Source organism: Penicillium solitum (genome assembly GCF_028829755.1).
Source record: "Penicillium solitum strain IBT 25940 chromosome Unknown utg000001l_segment0_segment0, whole genome shotgun sequence".
NCBI lineage: Eukaryota > Fungi > Ascomycota > Eurotiomycetes > Eurotiales > Aspergillaceae > Penicillium > Penicillium solitum.
This window is the reverse complement of record NW_027072121.1, coordinates 807,651-824,151: the sequence shown is the minus strand read 5'-3', so window position 1 is coordinate 824,151 and position 16,501 is coordinate 807,651. Positions and strand designations below refer to the sequence as shown.

Genomic DNA, 16,501 nt, shown 5'->3' with positions numbered 1-16,501 from the left:
CAATCATTGTCATTCCGTTCGATATATATACGCAGTACAGCACAAGAAATAGCTACGAAGAAAACCCTCTGAATCACCACAGTAGGACCACCCGCGAAACAGGATAGAAACAGAAACAGAAACAAATAAAAAAAATCAAATCATAAGGCCCAAAGAAATAAACATAAGCAAATTAACCCGCAACTCCATATCCCTAAAAAATAGCACCTGAATCCCCCCTAAGGAGCACCACCAAGACCTGGAATATTTGTTAGCTTCTGCAAAGACATCATACTCTAGACGCAAGGGACTCACCAGCGGCAAACGCCAGGTACCAAGTACGCGTAGCGCCACCATCAATCCAGCTGTAGTCAAAGTTCGGCTGTGTAAAGAATTCCCACGACGCTTTGGGATCGACGAGGGCCAGGTTGGCGTATAGCACACCTTTCCATCCACCCTCGACCTTGGAGGCCGGGGTCGAGGCATTTTCAGCGAACATTGCCTGCCATTCCTGGTGCACGAACTCCTTTCGGCGTGTGAAGGGGCTGTGTGGCATCAGCGGTAGCATGTGGATACTACAGTGTTTGTTAGTAATAGTTCATAGTGAAACAATAGCGCGGACGGTTGTATGCTATACATACCCTTGGATGTATTCGAGGTTGGCACCGAAGTAAGTAGTGTGATCGACCTTGTTCTCGAAGAGCTGTTTTGGATCTGTTAGTGTCGAGTTCGGGTTAGATATGAATGGGGACAGCGGGTACTTACAATTCCAGTTACTTTGTTTCCAGTAAAGTTCGCTGGCTGGTTGACATTGTCATCCTCCATCAAGAAGTAGTTATTGAGCGACCGACCCAGGATGCCGAGCATGACATTACCGCGAGCTTCCATGCTAGCATCGCCGGTCGTCTGTCCCCACATTTTGATCGCATATGCGAACATGGTATCTTCCGAGGTCGATTCCTGGTCCTTTCCATCGTAAGACTCGAACAAGCCCTTCGCCCACGAGTGGCCGTTATACCAATCGAACGAGCGTGAGAATGGGAAGTGCGGATCATCTTCAACAGAATTACCGGCATCACGAACAAGCATGTTAACCCATTCTTTGTTAGCGGCCAGCCAGCTGGGATCGAGAGAGCCGATGATGGCGGCTGTTTGGATGAAGTAGCCGTAGTGGAAGTGGTGGTCGTTGTATGCGGTGTTTCCGAAATCCTGGTTCAAGTCGCCGTCGTAGCCGGCGGTCGAGACAACACCCTTCCAGACGGTGTCGTAGGCGAGTGGGTATTGTTGTTTGTTCTGTACGAATAGATCGAAGGATTTCTTGAGCTGTTGGAAGGCGTCTGTTGCTAGATCGACGTTGTTGCCGAGCTGGTTGACAGTGTATACTAGCGTGGCGAACTTGCTCAATGCCTTTCCGCTGTAGTACATGCTGTTGAGACTTGTCTGCTCTGAGATGTTCTGCTTGAGCTCGTGGGGAGCAGCCTGGATAATGGCGTGCTGGGCTGCGTCGGAGAGCTCGTGAGCACTGCCTTGAGTAGTTGACCACGGGGCGAATCCGATATCGATGGGGAGGTTTTGCTCAACCATGGTCCAGCTTTCTCCGATCACGGCGGTAGAGTTACCCTTTGTTGTGGTGCGGAGGTGAATATCGGTGATACGGCCCTGGGTGGCATTGTCGAAGGAGTGGACGTGATGGGGTAGAGCGAACATGATCAGAGGAGTACCCTTAACATCCTTTCCGGCCTTGGTCCAAGAGAGTTTGTAGCTGCCCACATCATCTGTGACAGAGCCAGAGATCTCTCCAGCCACCGGGTAGACACCAGACGAGTTATCGTAGAACTTCTCGCCGGACTTGCCGGCGGGGTTCTTCGCGACTTGGATAGTACCAGAAAAGCCCTCGGGACCGCGGAGATTAGTCTTTGAGACTAGCTTGAACTTCGGATCCTGGCCATCAGCTGGGGTGGCATAGACAAGCCAGTTCGTGTCATCCTCAAGGAAAACCTGGTACTTGAAAATGCCGGCCCTAGGCGAGCCGGCGCTGACAACCTTGCGGAAGAAAACACCACTTTCAAGCAGGGGCTGCAGATCATTGTACACAGCTGTTGTGTAGCCCATGCCTTGCACAACAGGGAAGGTAATCTGCTGAGCTGAACCTGGGGAGCGCTTGATCACAGCGTGGGCTGAGAAAGCCTTTGGCTGTTCGACGCTCATGATGGAAGACTTGTCAAGTTCGGTTGCAGAGAAAACCAGATGTTGAAGGCCGACTGGGTTGATGTAGTACTGTACTGGTTTCCCGGGGATCTTGTCGTTCGTAGGCCCGTATGCGAGCATGTGAGTCTGGACATGTGAGATACCCATACCCCAGCTCTTCAGGGAGCCCTCTCCCTTTGACCATCCCAGAGAGTAGGGCTGAGTGAAGGTAGCATTGGTCTGAGTACCCAGGAAAAGGCCGGCGTAGAACTTATTCGTCGCAATAGGGTCGGTGGTATTGGCCTATATCACAACGTTAGAACGTTTCATGTGTATCTTGCTCGCATTGGGGAGTATCTTACGTTCTTGTTCTGCACAGGGTGATCATTTCGAGACTTGATATTAGCAGGGACAGGACCAGTCGCAACTGGCTGGAAGATATCTTGGCCGTGCATGCTTTTAGGATGATCTGATGCAACTGGGGGCGAAGAAACTGTGGCGACGGGCCCTACTAAACATTAGAATATGTATAAAGTGTCAGTATTTCATGTTCAATCATACCGTGTGCCACAGTGGTGCTTGGTTTGGCCTGTGGTGAGTCTGTCACAGATCCAGTTGTAGGAATTGGCGCTGAGTGTTTAGGCTGTTGTGCTGAAGTTGTCGCCTTAGTCGCCGCCGGTGCTGGTGCAGTCGTATTATGACCTCCGCCCAACAGATCTTCCAAGCCGTCAACGAATCGGGCAATGTCAAAGTGCGGAAAAGGCTGCTGCGATGAATGGCCGTCCTGTTCCAAAGCTACTCGATACACCTAGTCCAAAATGTCAATACCATGCCATATACCATGTAGCACATTTCTCTGAGACGTACTGGGTGAGACTCAGGAACGAGCAGCCTGTCTTCACTGTTTGAAGGTGGATATTGAGTCTTATAGGCACCTGCAGACTCGGTAGCTGTGGTTTGCAGAGTAGCTTCTACCTCATTTCCCACATGCGGGAGACAGGAGGCTATGTCCGTGGCTAGAACCCAAGTCAGCAAGGCTGTAGCCTTCCATTTCAAGCGTGAGTCCATGGTGAAAAGCGAAGTCTCGCCGGAAGTGTTAAACACGCGGAGCTTGTAGAAAGTCTGTGTACTATTCCTCAATTCAATCCAATGGGATATGAATTATTCGAGGGTAGACGACTTCGGATGGGTCCAAAAGGCAAGGTGAAACTGACAAAGAAGACAAATGAATTCAGAGGAAAGCAAACTTACAAATATGTAGCTACGGATTCCAGGAGACGGACTATACCCCCTCGGAGCTCAAACACGCAGGTCCAGATTGGGACAACACACGGGATGGTTTGTTGTGAATGGACCGCAGATAGATTCCACACACCGTCGATCCTTCATAGATATTAGCAGTGCACAGCATTTAGCCAAGGGGAATGACGTGAGTTGGATATCGTGTCTGGCTCAGCAATGTAGGGAGCAACAGGCAACACGTCGAGACCGCGTGCGTTCCCCACCCCCAGGAATGTGTGCGGGAATCACTGCAACGACCACTTACTGAATTATATGAGACTGAGTTATCCAGTGTTAATTGATGATAACTGAGAGATAGATCTGGTCACTACTCTGTAAGTTAGTTGATGTTGTTAACTCCAGGCACCACCTGCCAAGAGATCGCCCATGTGGAGTAGAATCCAGGACAAGATGGAAAAGGAACAAAAACATGAATATATATTCAGACTCAAATGATTCAAATTGTTAAAAGAACTCGGGCATGACTCAATATGAATCATCAGACTATCCATTGGATACTTTTTAGTTACTTTAAATGGAATCATGGGACATGTTCCAATGGTTTATCCAAAGTCCAAGCTAACATTCCAAGGTCGAGGCATCTGCGTTGTCCAGATAACATGTACTAAAGATAATTGTAATTTTGCATGAGAACAAAAGTCCATTTGAAAACATGGTTGGGAGGTGACAGGGTGTGCGAAGTAGTCCATTGGACTAGTTATATGAACTACATTGTGTGAACTATATTGTGCACATGAGCACCTGGATAACCTGAAGTACAGCAAGAATGAAATGCTTTTAATTCAAAAGGCGCCGCAAAATGGGTCGCATTAGGTGCTGACATTGAACATGGCATATGTGAAGTGAAAGAAGTGAAATAAGATATCTACATTCATTGCATGGGCTTCGACATGGGCTTGATGATGCCCTGCTTGATCATGACACGAGGCTTGGTGCCACTCTGGAAGGTTTCTTTCGTAGACCACTCGGGGCCCAGGGGCAACCGCAGGGACCGTTCGTACTGCTGCTTGGTCTCAAACTCATGCGGCAACTGGCTGGCCATGTACTTCTTGTTCTAGAGTAAAAAGTTAGTAAATTGTCCGTCTTTATGCGTAGGAACGAGACTTGGCTTACCTTCTGCACTCGCTTCTGGTTGATAATGACCCGGTCAAGCTTTGCGTCCTTACGCTGATGGGCCTTCACACCCGCCACAGTAGTCAGGTCTCGCTTTTGCTTCTTCTGCTGTCTCTTGCTGACACCTTCGCCGGCCCAGCTACCCCAACCCATGAGTGTGTTGTCCACAACCTGGTCGCCTTCGTCTTGGACAGTGTCCATCTTATCTTGTTCGAATTCTTGGACAACTTCATCGCCGGCAAAGGCTCTCTTCACGAGGTCGTGGTTCTTGAGCAAGACGGGCACCTTCTCCTCATCATCGCTGTCATCCTCGTCGAATTGTTGTTTCGCGAGGGTTGCCTTGGCGTTCTTTTGCTTCTTGCTTTGTTGCTTCGCCGGAACAACTTCGGGCTGGGTAGCATCGAGTGAAATGTCAATGCTCTCCTGGGCATCTGGGGCAGTTCGGCGACGGTTGGTCCGTTCGGTCTGAATCAACCAAGGGTTCTCCTCCTCCGTGGGGGTATCCTTTTGCTGATCGTAAGAGTCGCCTGAAGATCGTGAAACCTTCTTGTTGCCGGAAGCTCCTGACTTGTGCTTGGTGGTACCATTGACAACAATGTCAACATCATCGTCTGATCCTACTGCCTGTGCAGCTTCATCATCGGAATCTAGCTTCTCCTCGAACTCGTTCTTGGGCAACTGCTTTGCGCCAGACTTGGCGTCGGGCTTCTTTGATTGACCAAACTTTCGTCGACCGACCTCGGACTCTGCCTCAGATAGAGATTCCTCTCCGTGGAGTTCACGGTTGAGTTGGCGAAGCTCCGCATCGTTCTGTTCTTTGCGGGCGGCGTCGGCGTTTTTCATGAATTTCATCTCGAAAAGGTCAGCATGGCGCCCCTTCACACCATCCCCAGCATCATCACCGCCCTCGAGGGCCCTGAGCTTCTTTTGGATTTTTTGTCTTTCCACATCTGAACCCTCCTCGTTCCAAGGGTCCTCGTCTTCTGACTCGGAGCTTGAAGAGCCCAAGTAGTCATCGTCTCCATTAGAGACACGCTTGCCTTCGATTCTCTTCCGTAGCTCCTCCTCTCTTTGGGCCAAGTCGGCTGCACTGTTACGGGCTTCTTCGTCCCAGGCAGTGCGACCGGTCTGTTTCAAGCCCTTGGCCCATTTGCTTTCACGATGCTTGGAGCCCATGCGAGCTTCGGCTCTCAAACGCTCGCTCTTCTCCTGGTCCATGTCGTCCATATCCACGCCGGCTTCCATGAGGGCATTTTGCTCCTGTTGCTCCATCTTCTCGCGCTCTTTGCGGTGAACACGGCGATAAGACTTGCTCTTGATCTTCTTGATACGCTTGGCACGTACTTCCTCTCGGAAAAGGAGGTCACGTCGCTTGCGGAGTTCTGCGCGACGAGCCTGGATCTCCTCGATAGGAAGATTGCGGGCCTGTAATTCTTCGAAACTCTGAATCTGGTCCTCGGCTGACTTGCCTTCAGCCTCAGCCAGTCCACTCTCCTCAAGGATGTTCTGGATGGCGTTTTCGAGGTCTGTCTGCGGCTTCGCAGCTTCCAAGCGGTGGGTCTGCTCGGCATCGGGATCACGTAGCGGGAAGGAAAGGTGTTCGGCTCTGCGGTTGGCTTTGACAGTTTCGAGCCATCGGTTCAAAGTTTCTTTGCTCTTCTCGTAGGCAGCAGTCCGGTCAAGCCGGTCCTGTTGGCGTTTTGCTAGAGGAGCATCTAGCTTGCCAGGAATGCCCGATTTTGATGCCTGGACAACGGAGTCGATATGTTTGAGCGAGTTCTTGAGACGGGAGTCCGTGATTGAGGGTAGGAGATCGGCGACAGTCAACTTGTTGGCGGATGTCAAGCCGTATTCCGAGTGCTTGCCTTGTTCTTGTGATTTTTGAGTGCGTTTCGTAGGTTTTTCGGTCTCCATAGACTGGACAAAGTCTTGTAGTTTCGAAAGTCCGTGCGGATCCGCATCGGCATCGTCGTCCGAAATAGAAAGCCCGTCATCGCTGGTATCGCTTTCACTGTCCCCCTCTGACCCAGAATCCTCGTCGCTATCGTATTTCGCAGCCCGCTTGGCTTTCTTAGCGGTTTCCTTGGCCTCCTCCTCCTCGGCCGCTACATTCATATCCCAGGCGGTCGCGAGATCAACGGCGTCTTCTCCAAGGTCATCGTCCTCGTCATAGTCTTCACCGTCAGATTCTTCCTCTGACTCGTCAACATCCTCAGACAAGCTGATCTCTGTAGGCTTCTTGGGCTTGGGTGCCGCTTTCTTCGGCTGAGATTTGGACTTGGATGCGCGGAAAGTGAAGCCCTCAAATCGCTCTTCGTCGCTCTCACCGAGAGCTTCGTCGCTGTCCAATTCGCTGTCGTTATCGCTGTTCACTTGTCCGAGTGTCCATTCGTGCCCCTCACTGTCGCTGCCACCATCAAGGCTTCCGGTGTCCTCGGTTCTGCGGCGCTTATATTGGGCGGCGGTGTCCTCCTCGTCGTTTTCGTCGTCATCGCCGCCAGTGTTTCTCTTGCGGTTGAAGGTGCCATCATCGTAGGCTCCAAGACGACTGCGTTTAACACCCAGTCTAGTGTGGATTGTCTTCTCTGCAATAGACAGTGCATTCAGCGACCGAGTGCTTTTCCGCTTCGGCGCTGATTTCTGCGCCGAGCGGTCTTTCGGACCCTGTTTCTGAGTCTGGCTGCGAGGCATCGTAGCGTATAAGTCAAGAAATCAAATTCTTGACTAAGAAAGAAGCTTCAGATCAGTACTGAAAAAGTACCAAGTGATCTGATGGCTGCTTTCAAGAGGGGTGTAGATGGTGTTGAACTTTTTTTCTGCCGGGAAAAAAAGTTCTCGGCGCGGAGATTAGCGCGACCCGTTCATTCGTCGAGTTTTGTCTCCCAACTCCCTCCGGGACAACTCGACTCGCTCTATCCCTCCTCTGTTCCAACTTCAAGGCTATAGAACTGTCGCCATAATGTTCAAGCCCACGCAGCCAATGATGGTGCGTTTGCGCTTGACCACCAAGCAGGTCAATGGTGGCTACTACAAGGGAAACCGGACCGGCTCCATGGGTCACTTCGACAAGAGAGGCACATACAGGCCCGATTTGACAAAGCACCGTGTGTACATGCCTGCGGAAAAGCTGGAAACTCCCGGATGGCGTTACACCGCTGAGACTGCGAAGGAGCCATTTACCGTGAGCATTCATAACCATTGATACCAGTTGGCCAAAATGCGGATTTGCTAACATGGCTATAGCTCGCCCCCTTCATCACAAAACACATGCGCAAGACACCGTCGAACTACGTTCAAGACATTGAGAGAAATGGCCGAACGATTACCGTGATCAGAGGATTTGAGGGCAAGGACTATTTGGAGAAGTGGGCCGAGACCGCTGAAGCCGAAGAGGCCCGACTAGCACAACCTTACACCGAGAAGACCAAGAAGATTGAGAGCGAGCCAACGCCGAAGATTGAGAAGATTGTGCAGATTGAGAACCAAGAGCTGGCCCAAACGCCCGAGACGCCCAAGCCCAAGCCCTCCAAGACCCTTTTCTAGGAATTCCAATAGACTGAAACCGCATAGCGGGGATTCTATGTGTTTTCAACTGAATTGGGTGCGCCCTAGCCCAGGCGCTTGAGAGCACTCCCTAATCTTTATGCCAGCGGCCCAGCATATCACCCACAACCACCTTCGCTGGGCATCACTCAACAACTTCATTGATCAACCTCTTCGTTGATTGAATATATCCCATGTATTATAGTCTCTACAACATCAACTTGATTTGGACCACGGAGGAACCCGGATGCATCGGTGGACATGTACCATTTGGCATCGAAACAGGAGCAATTGTGTACTATTTTGACAAATTCCATGAATATCAGATTATAAAAAAGTTCAAGTGGCATATTGCCTCTTTTGGCGTTTGTTTGTTGGCATATCTTTTATCCATGTATTTTCTAGTGTCTTTTACTTGGAAGTCAGGTGGGTAAGATCCATCTAATTTGCCAATATATTTACTGTCTATACCAGGCACTCTTACTATGTCAGCTTAAACCAGAATGTTCCGGTGGCGATTCCAGTGGAAAGGTACCTCAGGTCTCGATATGTGGTCCGTGCTCAACAAGTCCGATAAGCCCGCCATGCTCTCCCGTATCAGCACCCAACAGCGACGGCGATGTCATAGTTCTTCACCTTTTCCCTTTTCTCCCCCACCAGTGACGCGGGCTTGCGTTGACTTGTTTCTCTGCATCTAGAGCGTTCGTTTTATCTAACCTGCTGGCTATTTCCCCATCAGGCAGCTCCTGCTGCAACCATGTTTCAATCCTTCACCGGCAACTCTCGTCGCCCGCGGCAGGTGAACCTCAGTGGCCGGGCCACTAATCCCTTCGCTGCATTTCCCGGAAACTCGCCGACCAGACAAACCCCTCATGCTGCAAACCCCGAGAGCGCAGTTGCCATTGCCCAACGAGAGCGAGCACTGAGACAGCAGGAGAGAGATCGACAGACGGCATCTCGCACCGTTCAGCGAGTTTGGCGGGGTCACTCCAGCAGGCAAGCAACATATAAGGGCTGGAAGTCTGAATGGGATACCTTTGAGTGGGAGAGGGTTACCCGTGCCCTGGGATTTGACGATAATCGGGGCCCAACGACGGAGCTTGAGCGCCTGGAGTGTCTAGCACGTCTTTCCGCGCCACCATATCCCACAGCGGAACAATGTCTGGACCAGCTCAGGCTTCTAGTTCAGTTTGTGGGACTGGTAAGAAAGAAAGAAGACGTTCTACGCCTGGTGTACTTCTGCAATGTCTTTGAGCAGACCTTCCATGCTCTCCCCACGATCGCTACGGAAAATGACTGGACCGAGCTGTTGAAACGGCTGGCAACCGCTATATTACATGCTCTCAGCTCAACAACGGGGAGTCCGACTCATGAAGCAGCAGTTCTGCCTCTCCTTCGGACGATAGTCTTCCTGGTTGACTTGATACCAAAGAAGATGGCAACAATTGCCAAGCACTACTATCAAACGATGGCGTTTTTGACAAAGAACATCAAGCGCTGGGAAGGCACCCTGTCGCCGGAGCATGTCACAAATGCTGTTCTCGCTCTTCTGAGACCAATCACTTCAGAAACGATGACGGCCTATGAAGCTCTTGCTATGTCGTATCTCACCATTCCGAACCTACCCGCTTATCTTGGTGTGCTTGATGGATTGGCGCACCAAATCAACTACAAATTACTGGCGCCTGCAATCGAATCATATATTCCTTTCACAAAAGAACGCCTTTCGACCGACGATGTCGAGGGTATCGAGGGTCGACTTTGGCTGCTTGCATACTTAATCTTCTTTCACCGATATGCTCTTCCAGGCCAGGCCAACCTGCAAGCACCAGACCTCGGATTCCTGAATGTTGTCTCTGGGTTACTTAACTCGACCTCTATCTATCTTACAAGGTGCTTGGAAGCGGACGAAAATGGCCTGGATCCAGTCAGGGGTCCTTATTTGGATCAGTTTGTCACAGATCAAGTCAGTAGCCTGGTGAACCAAAGTAGCATCACGGGGCTACTTTCTCGCATTAAAACATCCCAGCTTTCTCACACAGATCTTTCAAACAACGAATACAACGCTTCGAGAGAAGCAAAAGTTCTTGCCACGTACGCTCTGAACTTGCTAAGGGTATTTCCTCGGCGCGGGGATGATATTCGGATGTGGTTATACCTGGGCTCGGCGCCCTCAGCAGGTCCAACTTCTGACCAGCCAAATGCGAAGATACCAGCTATCAAGTACTTCTGGCAGGCATCAAGATCCAGTCGGATCTTTGAAACCATTACCAAGGACTCGACCCAGGTTCTTCCATTGCTGCAACTGCCACAAGATGGCGACAAAGAGGATCAAGAGCAGGAGTGGACTATTATCCTGCTCTTTTTTGAGATTTACACGTTCCTCTTGAAGGTCATGGACGACGAAGAGTTTTTCTCAAGCGCATCGCCATTTGCGGCTTCACCAGGTGTGCTGTCTTCGTGGACAAGAGAGAGTGCGCTGCCGCTTAAAGAAATTAAAGACATGACAGTCTTTCTCAAGAATCTCGCATTCACCCTATACTGGAATGTTGCAGACCTAACCAAGAAAGGGCCTGTTCCATCATCCGCTGTAGATCTGAGAAGTTATTTTAACAACACCGCTCAACTTTCTGGACCAATGGAGCGTGCTGAAGTGGAGACCAAGAAGGAAATCAATGATCTTCCTGGCGTGACAGGTATCCCACTTGACTACTTCAAAGGCTTGGTTACAGGTTTGCTCAGAATGCTGCATGAGCGAGAGTAAGTCGAAATGTTTCATTTTCTATGATGTAGGCACTCTAGCTGACATGCTTTTAGTTCTCGACGCAAATTCCTCCCTCCAAATCATTGGCTGATGACAGATCGATTTGACATGGAAGGCTTTATCCCAGCCGTTGTGGCAGAAGAGGAGAAACGTCATGAATTCCAGGACGACGATGAAGAGTCCGAACCTGACCTTCTTGACGAGGAATACCCGGAGCCTTCTCAACTTGTCGGCAATAGCCATGCGCGACGACTAATTCACATCCAAGCCATGCGAAATAGTCAACGAAGACAAGCTCAAAATAATGCTCTGGCCGCCATTGCACCACGGCTAGAGATACTTCGAAATATGCCTTTCTTCATCCCATTTGCCACGCGAGTACAGATCTTCCGTCAATTTATATTTAGGGATCAACAACGTCGCCGGAAGGGCTTTGTGGATCCTGAGTCCTGGCGCTTGTCTGTGGCCCAAAATGCTATGATAAATGGACCCCCTGAGGGCGCGGCGGATATCTTGGCCCGACACCACGCCGACATCCGACGTGAGAGTGTGTTTGAAGATGCATTCTCCCAATACTACGGCTTGGGCGACGGCCTCAAAGAACCAATCCAGATCAGCTTTATCGACCAGTTCGGAGCAATGGAAGCCGGTATTGATGGTGGTGGTGTGACCAAGGAGTTCTTAACCAGTATCACTAGCCAAGCTTTCAAGACTGATGACTATGAGAGCATGTTCGCGGAAAATGATCACCATCTGCTGTATCCCAGCCCGATAGCCGTTGACCAACTCAAAAAGGTTCTCAGCGAGGCTGGGCTCACAGGTTCAAGCCCAGAATGGCAGGATGATGTGCGCGGTCTCCTTCGACGGTATGAATTCCTCGGCCGGATCATTGGAAAATGTCTTTACGAGGGGATCTTGGTCGATGTCAACTTTGCACCATTCTTCCTCTTGAAGTGGGCCTTGACAGGAGGCTCTAGGTCTGCGGTGAAGGAATCTTCCTATCGTGCCAACTTGAACGATTTGAAGGATCTGGATGAGGGATTGTATCAGGGATTGGTAAGTGACGCCCGGCAAGCTCGGAATTGTATTTTCTTTTTTGAACCTGCAGCTGACCAATTTATTCCAGTTACAACTGAAGAATTACCCCGGAAATGTGGAAGACTTTGGTCTCGACTTCACCATTAACAACATAATTCGGATGCCCAGTGGAGCCAACCGCACTGTCACGGCAGAGTTGAAACCAAATGGTTCACAGACCGCTGTGACAAACAAAAACAGATTGGTCTACATTTCCTACGTGGCTCGTTACCGTCTACAGTTGCAACCTGCTCTACAGACGAACGCCTTTTTGCAAGGTCTGGGCCAGATCATTCAACCCGCCTGGCTATCCATGTTCAATCAATCCGAGTTACAAACGTTAGTGAGCGGAGACAAGGCTGATATTGATGTGGAGGATCTGCGACGGAATACCCTCTACGGAGGCGTGTATGTGATTGGTGATGACAATTTAGAACACCCGACCATTGCACTGTTCTGGCAGGTTATGCATGAGATGACCAACGAGGAGCGGCAAAAGGTCATCCGATTCGTGACGTCTACCCCTCGAGCTCCATTGCTGGGATTCAGCCATCTTCGTCCCAACTTTAGCATTAGAGATTCCAGTGAGGACCAGGAACGACTGCCAAGTACCAGTACTTGTGTGAATCTTCTCAAGCTACCACGGTACTCTGATGCAGATACATTGAGGAGCAAGCTTTTGTATGCCGTGAGTTCTGGTGCTGGGTTTGATTTAAGTTAAAGAGGTTTTGTGTACATTTTTTTTTTCTGGTAGACAGTCTACTTATGATTAATTATTATTTTTTTGCATGCATAGCATAGGACTCTTTTGAAAATGGGTTGACAGTGATACTATCCATGGATGTACTTTTTATGTCCGAGGTTATACTTAATAAGCCCTTAAAGCGGCAACCCCATCCCAAATAGGACTAGTGTCCCCATCTCGTGCAGCCTCTGAGTTTTCCAGAACCAATTGCTTTTGAACGGCTCAACTTTTTTTCTTCTCCTCTTACAACCTCCCCCTCCATCTTGTTCTCTCTTTCTTTCCAGGGAAAAGTCTTCCTTTTCTTTTCGAATCCTTAATCGAAAGATACAAAATCTCAAAAAAACACGAAAAACCCAGAAAAAGACTTTTTCCAGTTATCTTATCTCATCCCCGATTGTGCGGTGTGTTGTGTGGAAGATTTTCTTTCAACGCCTCCATCGTCTTCATTTTCACCTGGTTAGTCATTTTACTTTTTGTCTTCCCTTTGATTCTTCATTGAAAGCAGTGTCATATCTGCTTCGTCTTCTCTCTCCTGCGCATGCAATAACACTTCGATTCCCCTTCCCCGCTAACCAGCCATCAGTGCTCTCTGCTCAAGTGAAATTTCTCTGAACTCTTTGTTTCGTGGATCCTTTGCTGTATGGCACCCCTCTCTTTTCATTGATTCACCCCTCGTTTTTCTCATTTCCCCCTTGGTTGCTTGCCAAAGAGACTGCATCAACTGCGATGTAACCTTATCTCATATGCCTCCTTGATTCCCCCTCCCCCTCTCCGCGATAGGCTCGGGATGCACATGCTAAAACTTTTTTCTTTTCTCAGTGAAAACAGTCGCCATCATGTCTGCTGAAGCCCCCACCACCGCTCCCGTCACCGACAACGTTGTCGCCGATGCCCCTGAGGCCAATGGCACTCCCGTCGAGGCCACTCCCGAGGCCGCCGGTGATGCCAACAACCAGCCCCACTCGGCTTCCCTCTACGTCGGCGAGCTTGACCCCTCCGTGACTGAGGCTATGCTCTACGAGCTCTTCTCTTCCATCGGCCAGGTCGCCTCCATCCGTGTCTGCCGTGATGCCGTCACCCGCCGCTCCCTGGGCTACGCCTACGTCAACTACAACAACACCGCTGACGGTGAGCGTGCTCTTGAGGACCTGAACTACACTCTCATCAAGGGTAAGCCTTGCCGCATCATGTGGTCCCAGCGTGACCCCGCTCTGCGCAAGACTGGCCAGGGCAACGTGTTCATCAAGAACCTCGACAACGCCATTGACAACAAGGCTCTCCACGACACCTTCGCTGCCTTCGGTAACATTCTCAGCTGCAAGGTCGCTCAGGATGAGTTCGCCAACTCCAAGGGTTACGGTTTCGTCCACTACGAGACCGCCGAGGCTGCCAACAACGCCATCAAGCACGTTAACGGTATGCTTCTGAACGACAAGAAGGTCTTCGTCGGCCACCACATCTCCAAGAAGGACCGCCAGAGCAAGTTCGAGGAGATGAAGGCCAACTTCACCAACATCTACATCAAGAACATCGATCTCGAGATCACCGACGACGAGTTCCGCGTCATGTTCGAGGCTTTCGGTGAGATCACCTCCGCTACCCTCAGCCACGACCAGGATGGCAAGAGCCGTGGTTTCGGTTTCGTCAACTACGCCAACCACGAGAGCGCCGAAGCTGCCGTGGCTGAGATGAACGAGAAGGACGTCAAGACCCAGAAGCTTTACGTTGGCCGTGCCCAGAAGAAGCACGAGCGTGAGGAGGAGCTGCGCAAGCAGTACGAGGCTGCTCGCATGGAGAAGGCCTCCAAGTACCAGGGTGTCAACCTCTACGTCAAGAACTTGACTGACGACATTGATGATGAGAAGCTCCGTGATCTCTTCACTCCTTACGGTACCATCACCTCCGCCAAGGTTATGCGTGATGCCGCTGAGCGCTCTCCCTCCCCCGAGGGTGAGGAGAAGGAGGCCGACAAGGAGACCAAGGACTCCGAGGAGAAGGAGGTGAAGACCGAGGAGACCGCCGAGGCCAAGGCCGAGGAGACCACCGAGGAGAAGAAGACTGAGGAGGGTGAGGAGTCCGAGGAGAAGAAGAGCGAGAAGAAGGCCTTCGGTAAGAGCAAGGGCTTCGGTTTCGTCTGCTTCAGCAGCCCCGATGAGGCCTCCAAGGCCGTCACCGAGATGAACCAGCGTATGGTCAACGCCAAGCCCCTCTACGTTGCTCTCGCTCAGCGCAAGGATGTCCGCCGCAGCCAGCTCGAGGCTTCCATCCAGGCTCGCAACACCATCCGTCAGCAGCAGGCCGCTGCCGCTGCCGGTATGCCCCAGCCTGTAAGTTACAATTTTCATGATCGGTTATCTACTCAGTTACTAACTTTGGACTAGTTCATGCAGCCCGCCGTCTTCTACGGTGCTGGTCAGCAGGGCTTCATGCCTCCCGGACAGCGTGGCGGTATGCCCTTCGCCCCCCAGGGCGGTATGCCCATGCCTAACATGCCCGCTGGACGTCCCCAGTACCCCGGTCCCTTCCCCCAGGGTGGCCGTGGCATGCCCCCCAACCAACAGCTTCCTCCCAACTTCCAGGGTATGCCCATTGGCATGCAGGCTCCTGGCGGTATTCCTAACGGCATGGGTTACCCTATGCCCCAGGCCTTCGGTCGTGGCGGCGGTGGCCGTGGTGTTCCCGGTATGCCCATGAACATGCGTGGCGGCCCCGGTTTCGGTCGTGGTGGTCCTCAGATGGGTCGTGGTGGTGGTCGTGGCCAGCCCGCCCCTGGCGGTCAGCCCGCTGGTGGCGAGCCCGCCTCTGCCAACCAGGCTCTCCTCAGTGCTCCCCCCGCTCAGCAGAAGCAGATGCTTGGCGAGGCCCTTTACCCCAAGATCCAGGCTCAGCAGCCCGAGCTTGCTGGCAAGATCACTGGTATGCTTCTTGAGATGGATAACGCTGAGTTGCTTGGCCTGTAAGTTACACTATTGTTTTGGTTCTATGTGTGAAATGATTTACTGACTTTTGTTTCTTTCAGGCTCGACGATGAGGAGGCTCTCCGCGGCAAGGTCGATGAGGCCCTTAACGTTTATGATGAGTACATGAAGAACAAGGGTGATGGCGAGACCGAACCCAAGCCCCAGGAAGCCGCCAAGGAGGCCCCTGTTGAGGAGAACAAGTCTTAATTGATGTGTTCTCTCTTTGTCTTCTCGGAAATCTTGGACGCACGTTTTTGACGACTTTTCCTTTCTCTTATCATTATTTGTTCCCATCTTTTACCCTTTCTTCCCCTACATCTCCCTATCTCTGATCCTGATATCCCTCGGTTCGAAAAGTTTGTTCTTAGGCAGTCACCTTCCTGGTGTTTAGTTGAATGCGGTATGACATTCGGATTTTTTTTCCTATTTTCCGGTTTCCCTAGTACAGCCGATTTTCCTTTGGCCTTTTTTACTCGGACTGGGCTATATTGCGTGTTCTCCGATATTGGCATTGGTAAAAAAGTCTTTTCTTCTTCTAGGCGCTGGGTGTGGTTCCTTTGACAGTCAACCTTTTCGCTATCTTCGTTTCGTTTTTTTTTTTTTTTTTTATCCAGCTGGGAGGGATTTGTCAAGTTTTTTTTTGTTTCCACAGCTCTCCCTTGCTGTCTCTTGTGTCAGATAGATTTATGAATTCCTCGCGGAAAATTCCGGTCGTTCTTGTGTTTGTTCTCGGATTCGGGAGAACAGCGCCAGACAATCAATGGAATGGCCGTGGCCTATTTTGCTTCAAAGTTCCTTTCGACCGTAGACGAGAGTGTCTTTATTCCCTGA

General features: G+C 50.8%; 5 protein-coding genes across 5 annotated transcripts; 3 read left to right on the top strand and 2 right to left on the bottom strand.

The window, feature by feature from the left end:
- Positions 1 to 218: 218 nt before the first annotated feature.
- N7455_000328 (glucan endo-1,3-beta-D-glucosidase) lies at positions 219 to 3,234 on the bottom strand (the record flags this gene model as incomplete). The annotated part of the gene is made up of 7 exons (XM_040952339.2): positions 219 to 238; positions 295 to 554; positions 621 to 682; positions 745 to 2,469; positions 2,529 to 2,674; positions 2,728 to 2,974; positions 3,034 to 3,234. 7 exons carry the CDS (start codon positions 3,232 to 3,234, stop codon positions 219 to 221), a joined length of 2,661 nt encoding a protein of 886 aa, XP_040817439.2.
- A 1,105-nt stretch (positions 3,235 to 4,339) lies between these two features.
- Positions 4,340 to 7,272, bottom strand: N7455_000327 (UTP14 family protein; the record flags this gene model as incomplete). The annotated part of the gene is made up of 2 exons (XM_040952239.2): positions 4,340 to 4,522; positions 4,582 to 7,272. 2 exons carry the CDS (start codon positions 7,270 to 7,272, stop codon positions 4,340 to 4,342), a joined length of 2,874 nt encoding a protein of 957 aa, XP_040817263.2.
- A 204-nt stretch (positions 7,273 to 7,476) lies between these two features.
- N7455_000326 (mitochondrial 54S ribosomal protein mL41) lies at positions 7,477 to 8,551 on the top strand. The gene is made up of 2 exons (XM_040952354.2): positions 7,477 to 7,762; positions 7,825 to 8,551. Exons 1-2 carry the CDS (start codon positions 7,541 to 7,543, stop codon positions 8,122 to 8,124), a joined length of 522 nt encoding a protein of 173 aa, XP_040817344.2. The 5' UTR covers positions 7,477 to 7,540; the 3' UTR covers positions 8,125 to 8,551.
- A 330-nt stretch (positions 8,552 to 8,881) lies between these two features.
- N7455_000325 (HECT-type E3 ubiquitin-protein ligase) lies at positions 8,882 to 12,686 on the top strand (the record flags this gene model as incomplete). Its single annotated transcript, XM_040952158.2, has 3 exons — positions 8,882 to 10,884; positions 10,942 to 11,944; positions 12,015 to 12,686. The coding sequence occupies 3 exons, from the start codon at positions 8,882 to 8,884 to the stop codon at positions 12,684 to 12,686; spliced, it is 3,678 nt and encodes a 1,225-aa protein (XP_040817316.2).
- A 275-nt stretch (positions 12,687 to 12,961) lies between these two features.
- pab1 (polyadenylate-binding protein) lies at positions 12,962 to 16,136 on the top strand. The gene is made up of 5 exons (XM_040952105.2): positions 12,962 to 13,166; positions 13,294 to 13,348; positions 13,530 to 15,037; positions 15,092 to 15,666; positions 15,730 to 16,136. The coding sequence occupies exons 3-5, from the start codon at positions 13,547 to 13,549 to the stop codon at positions 15,875 to 15,877; spliced, it is 2,214 nt and encodes a 737-aa protein (XP_040817180.2). The 5' UTR covers positions 12,962 to 13,166; positions 13,294 to 13,348; positions 13,530 to 13,546; the 3' UTR covers positions 15,878 to 16,136.
- The last annotated feature ends 365 nt before the right edge of the window (positions 16,137 to 16,501 follow it).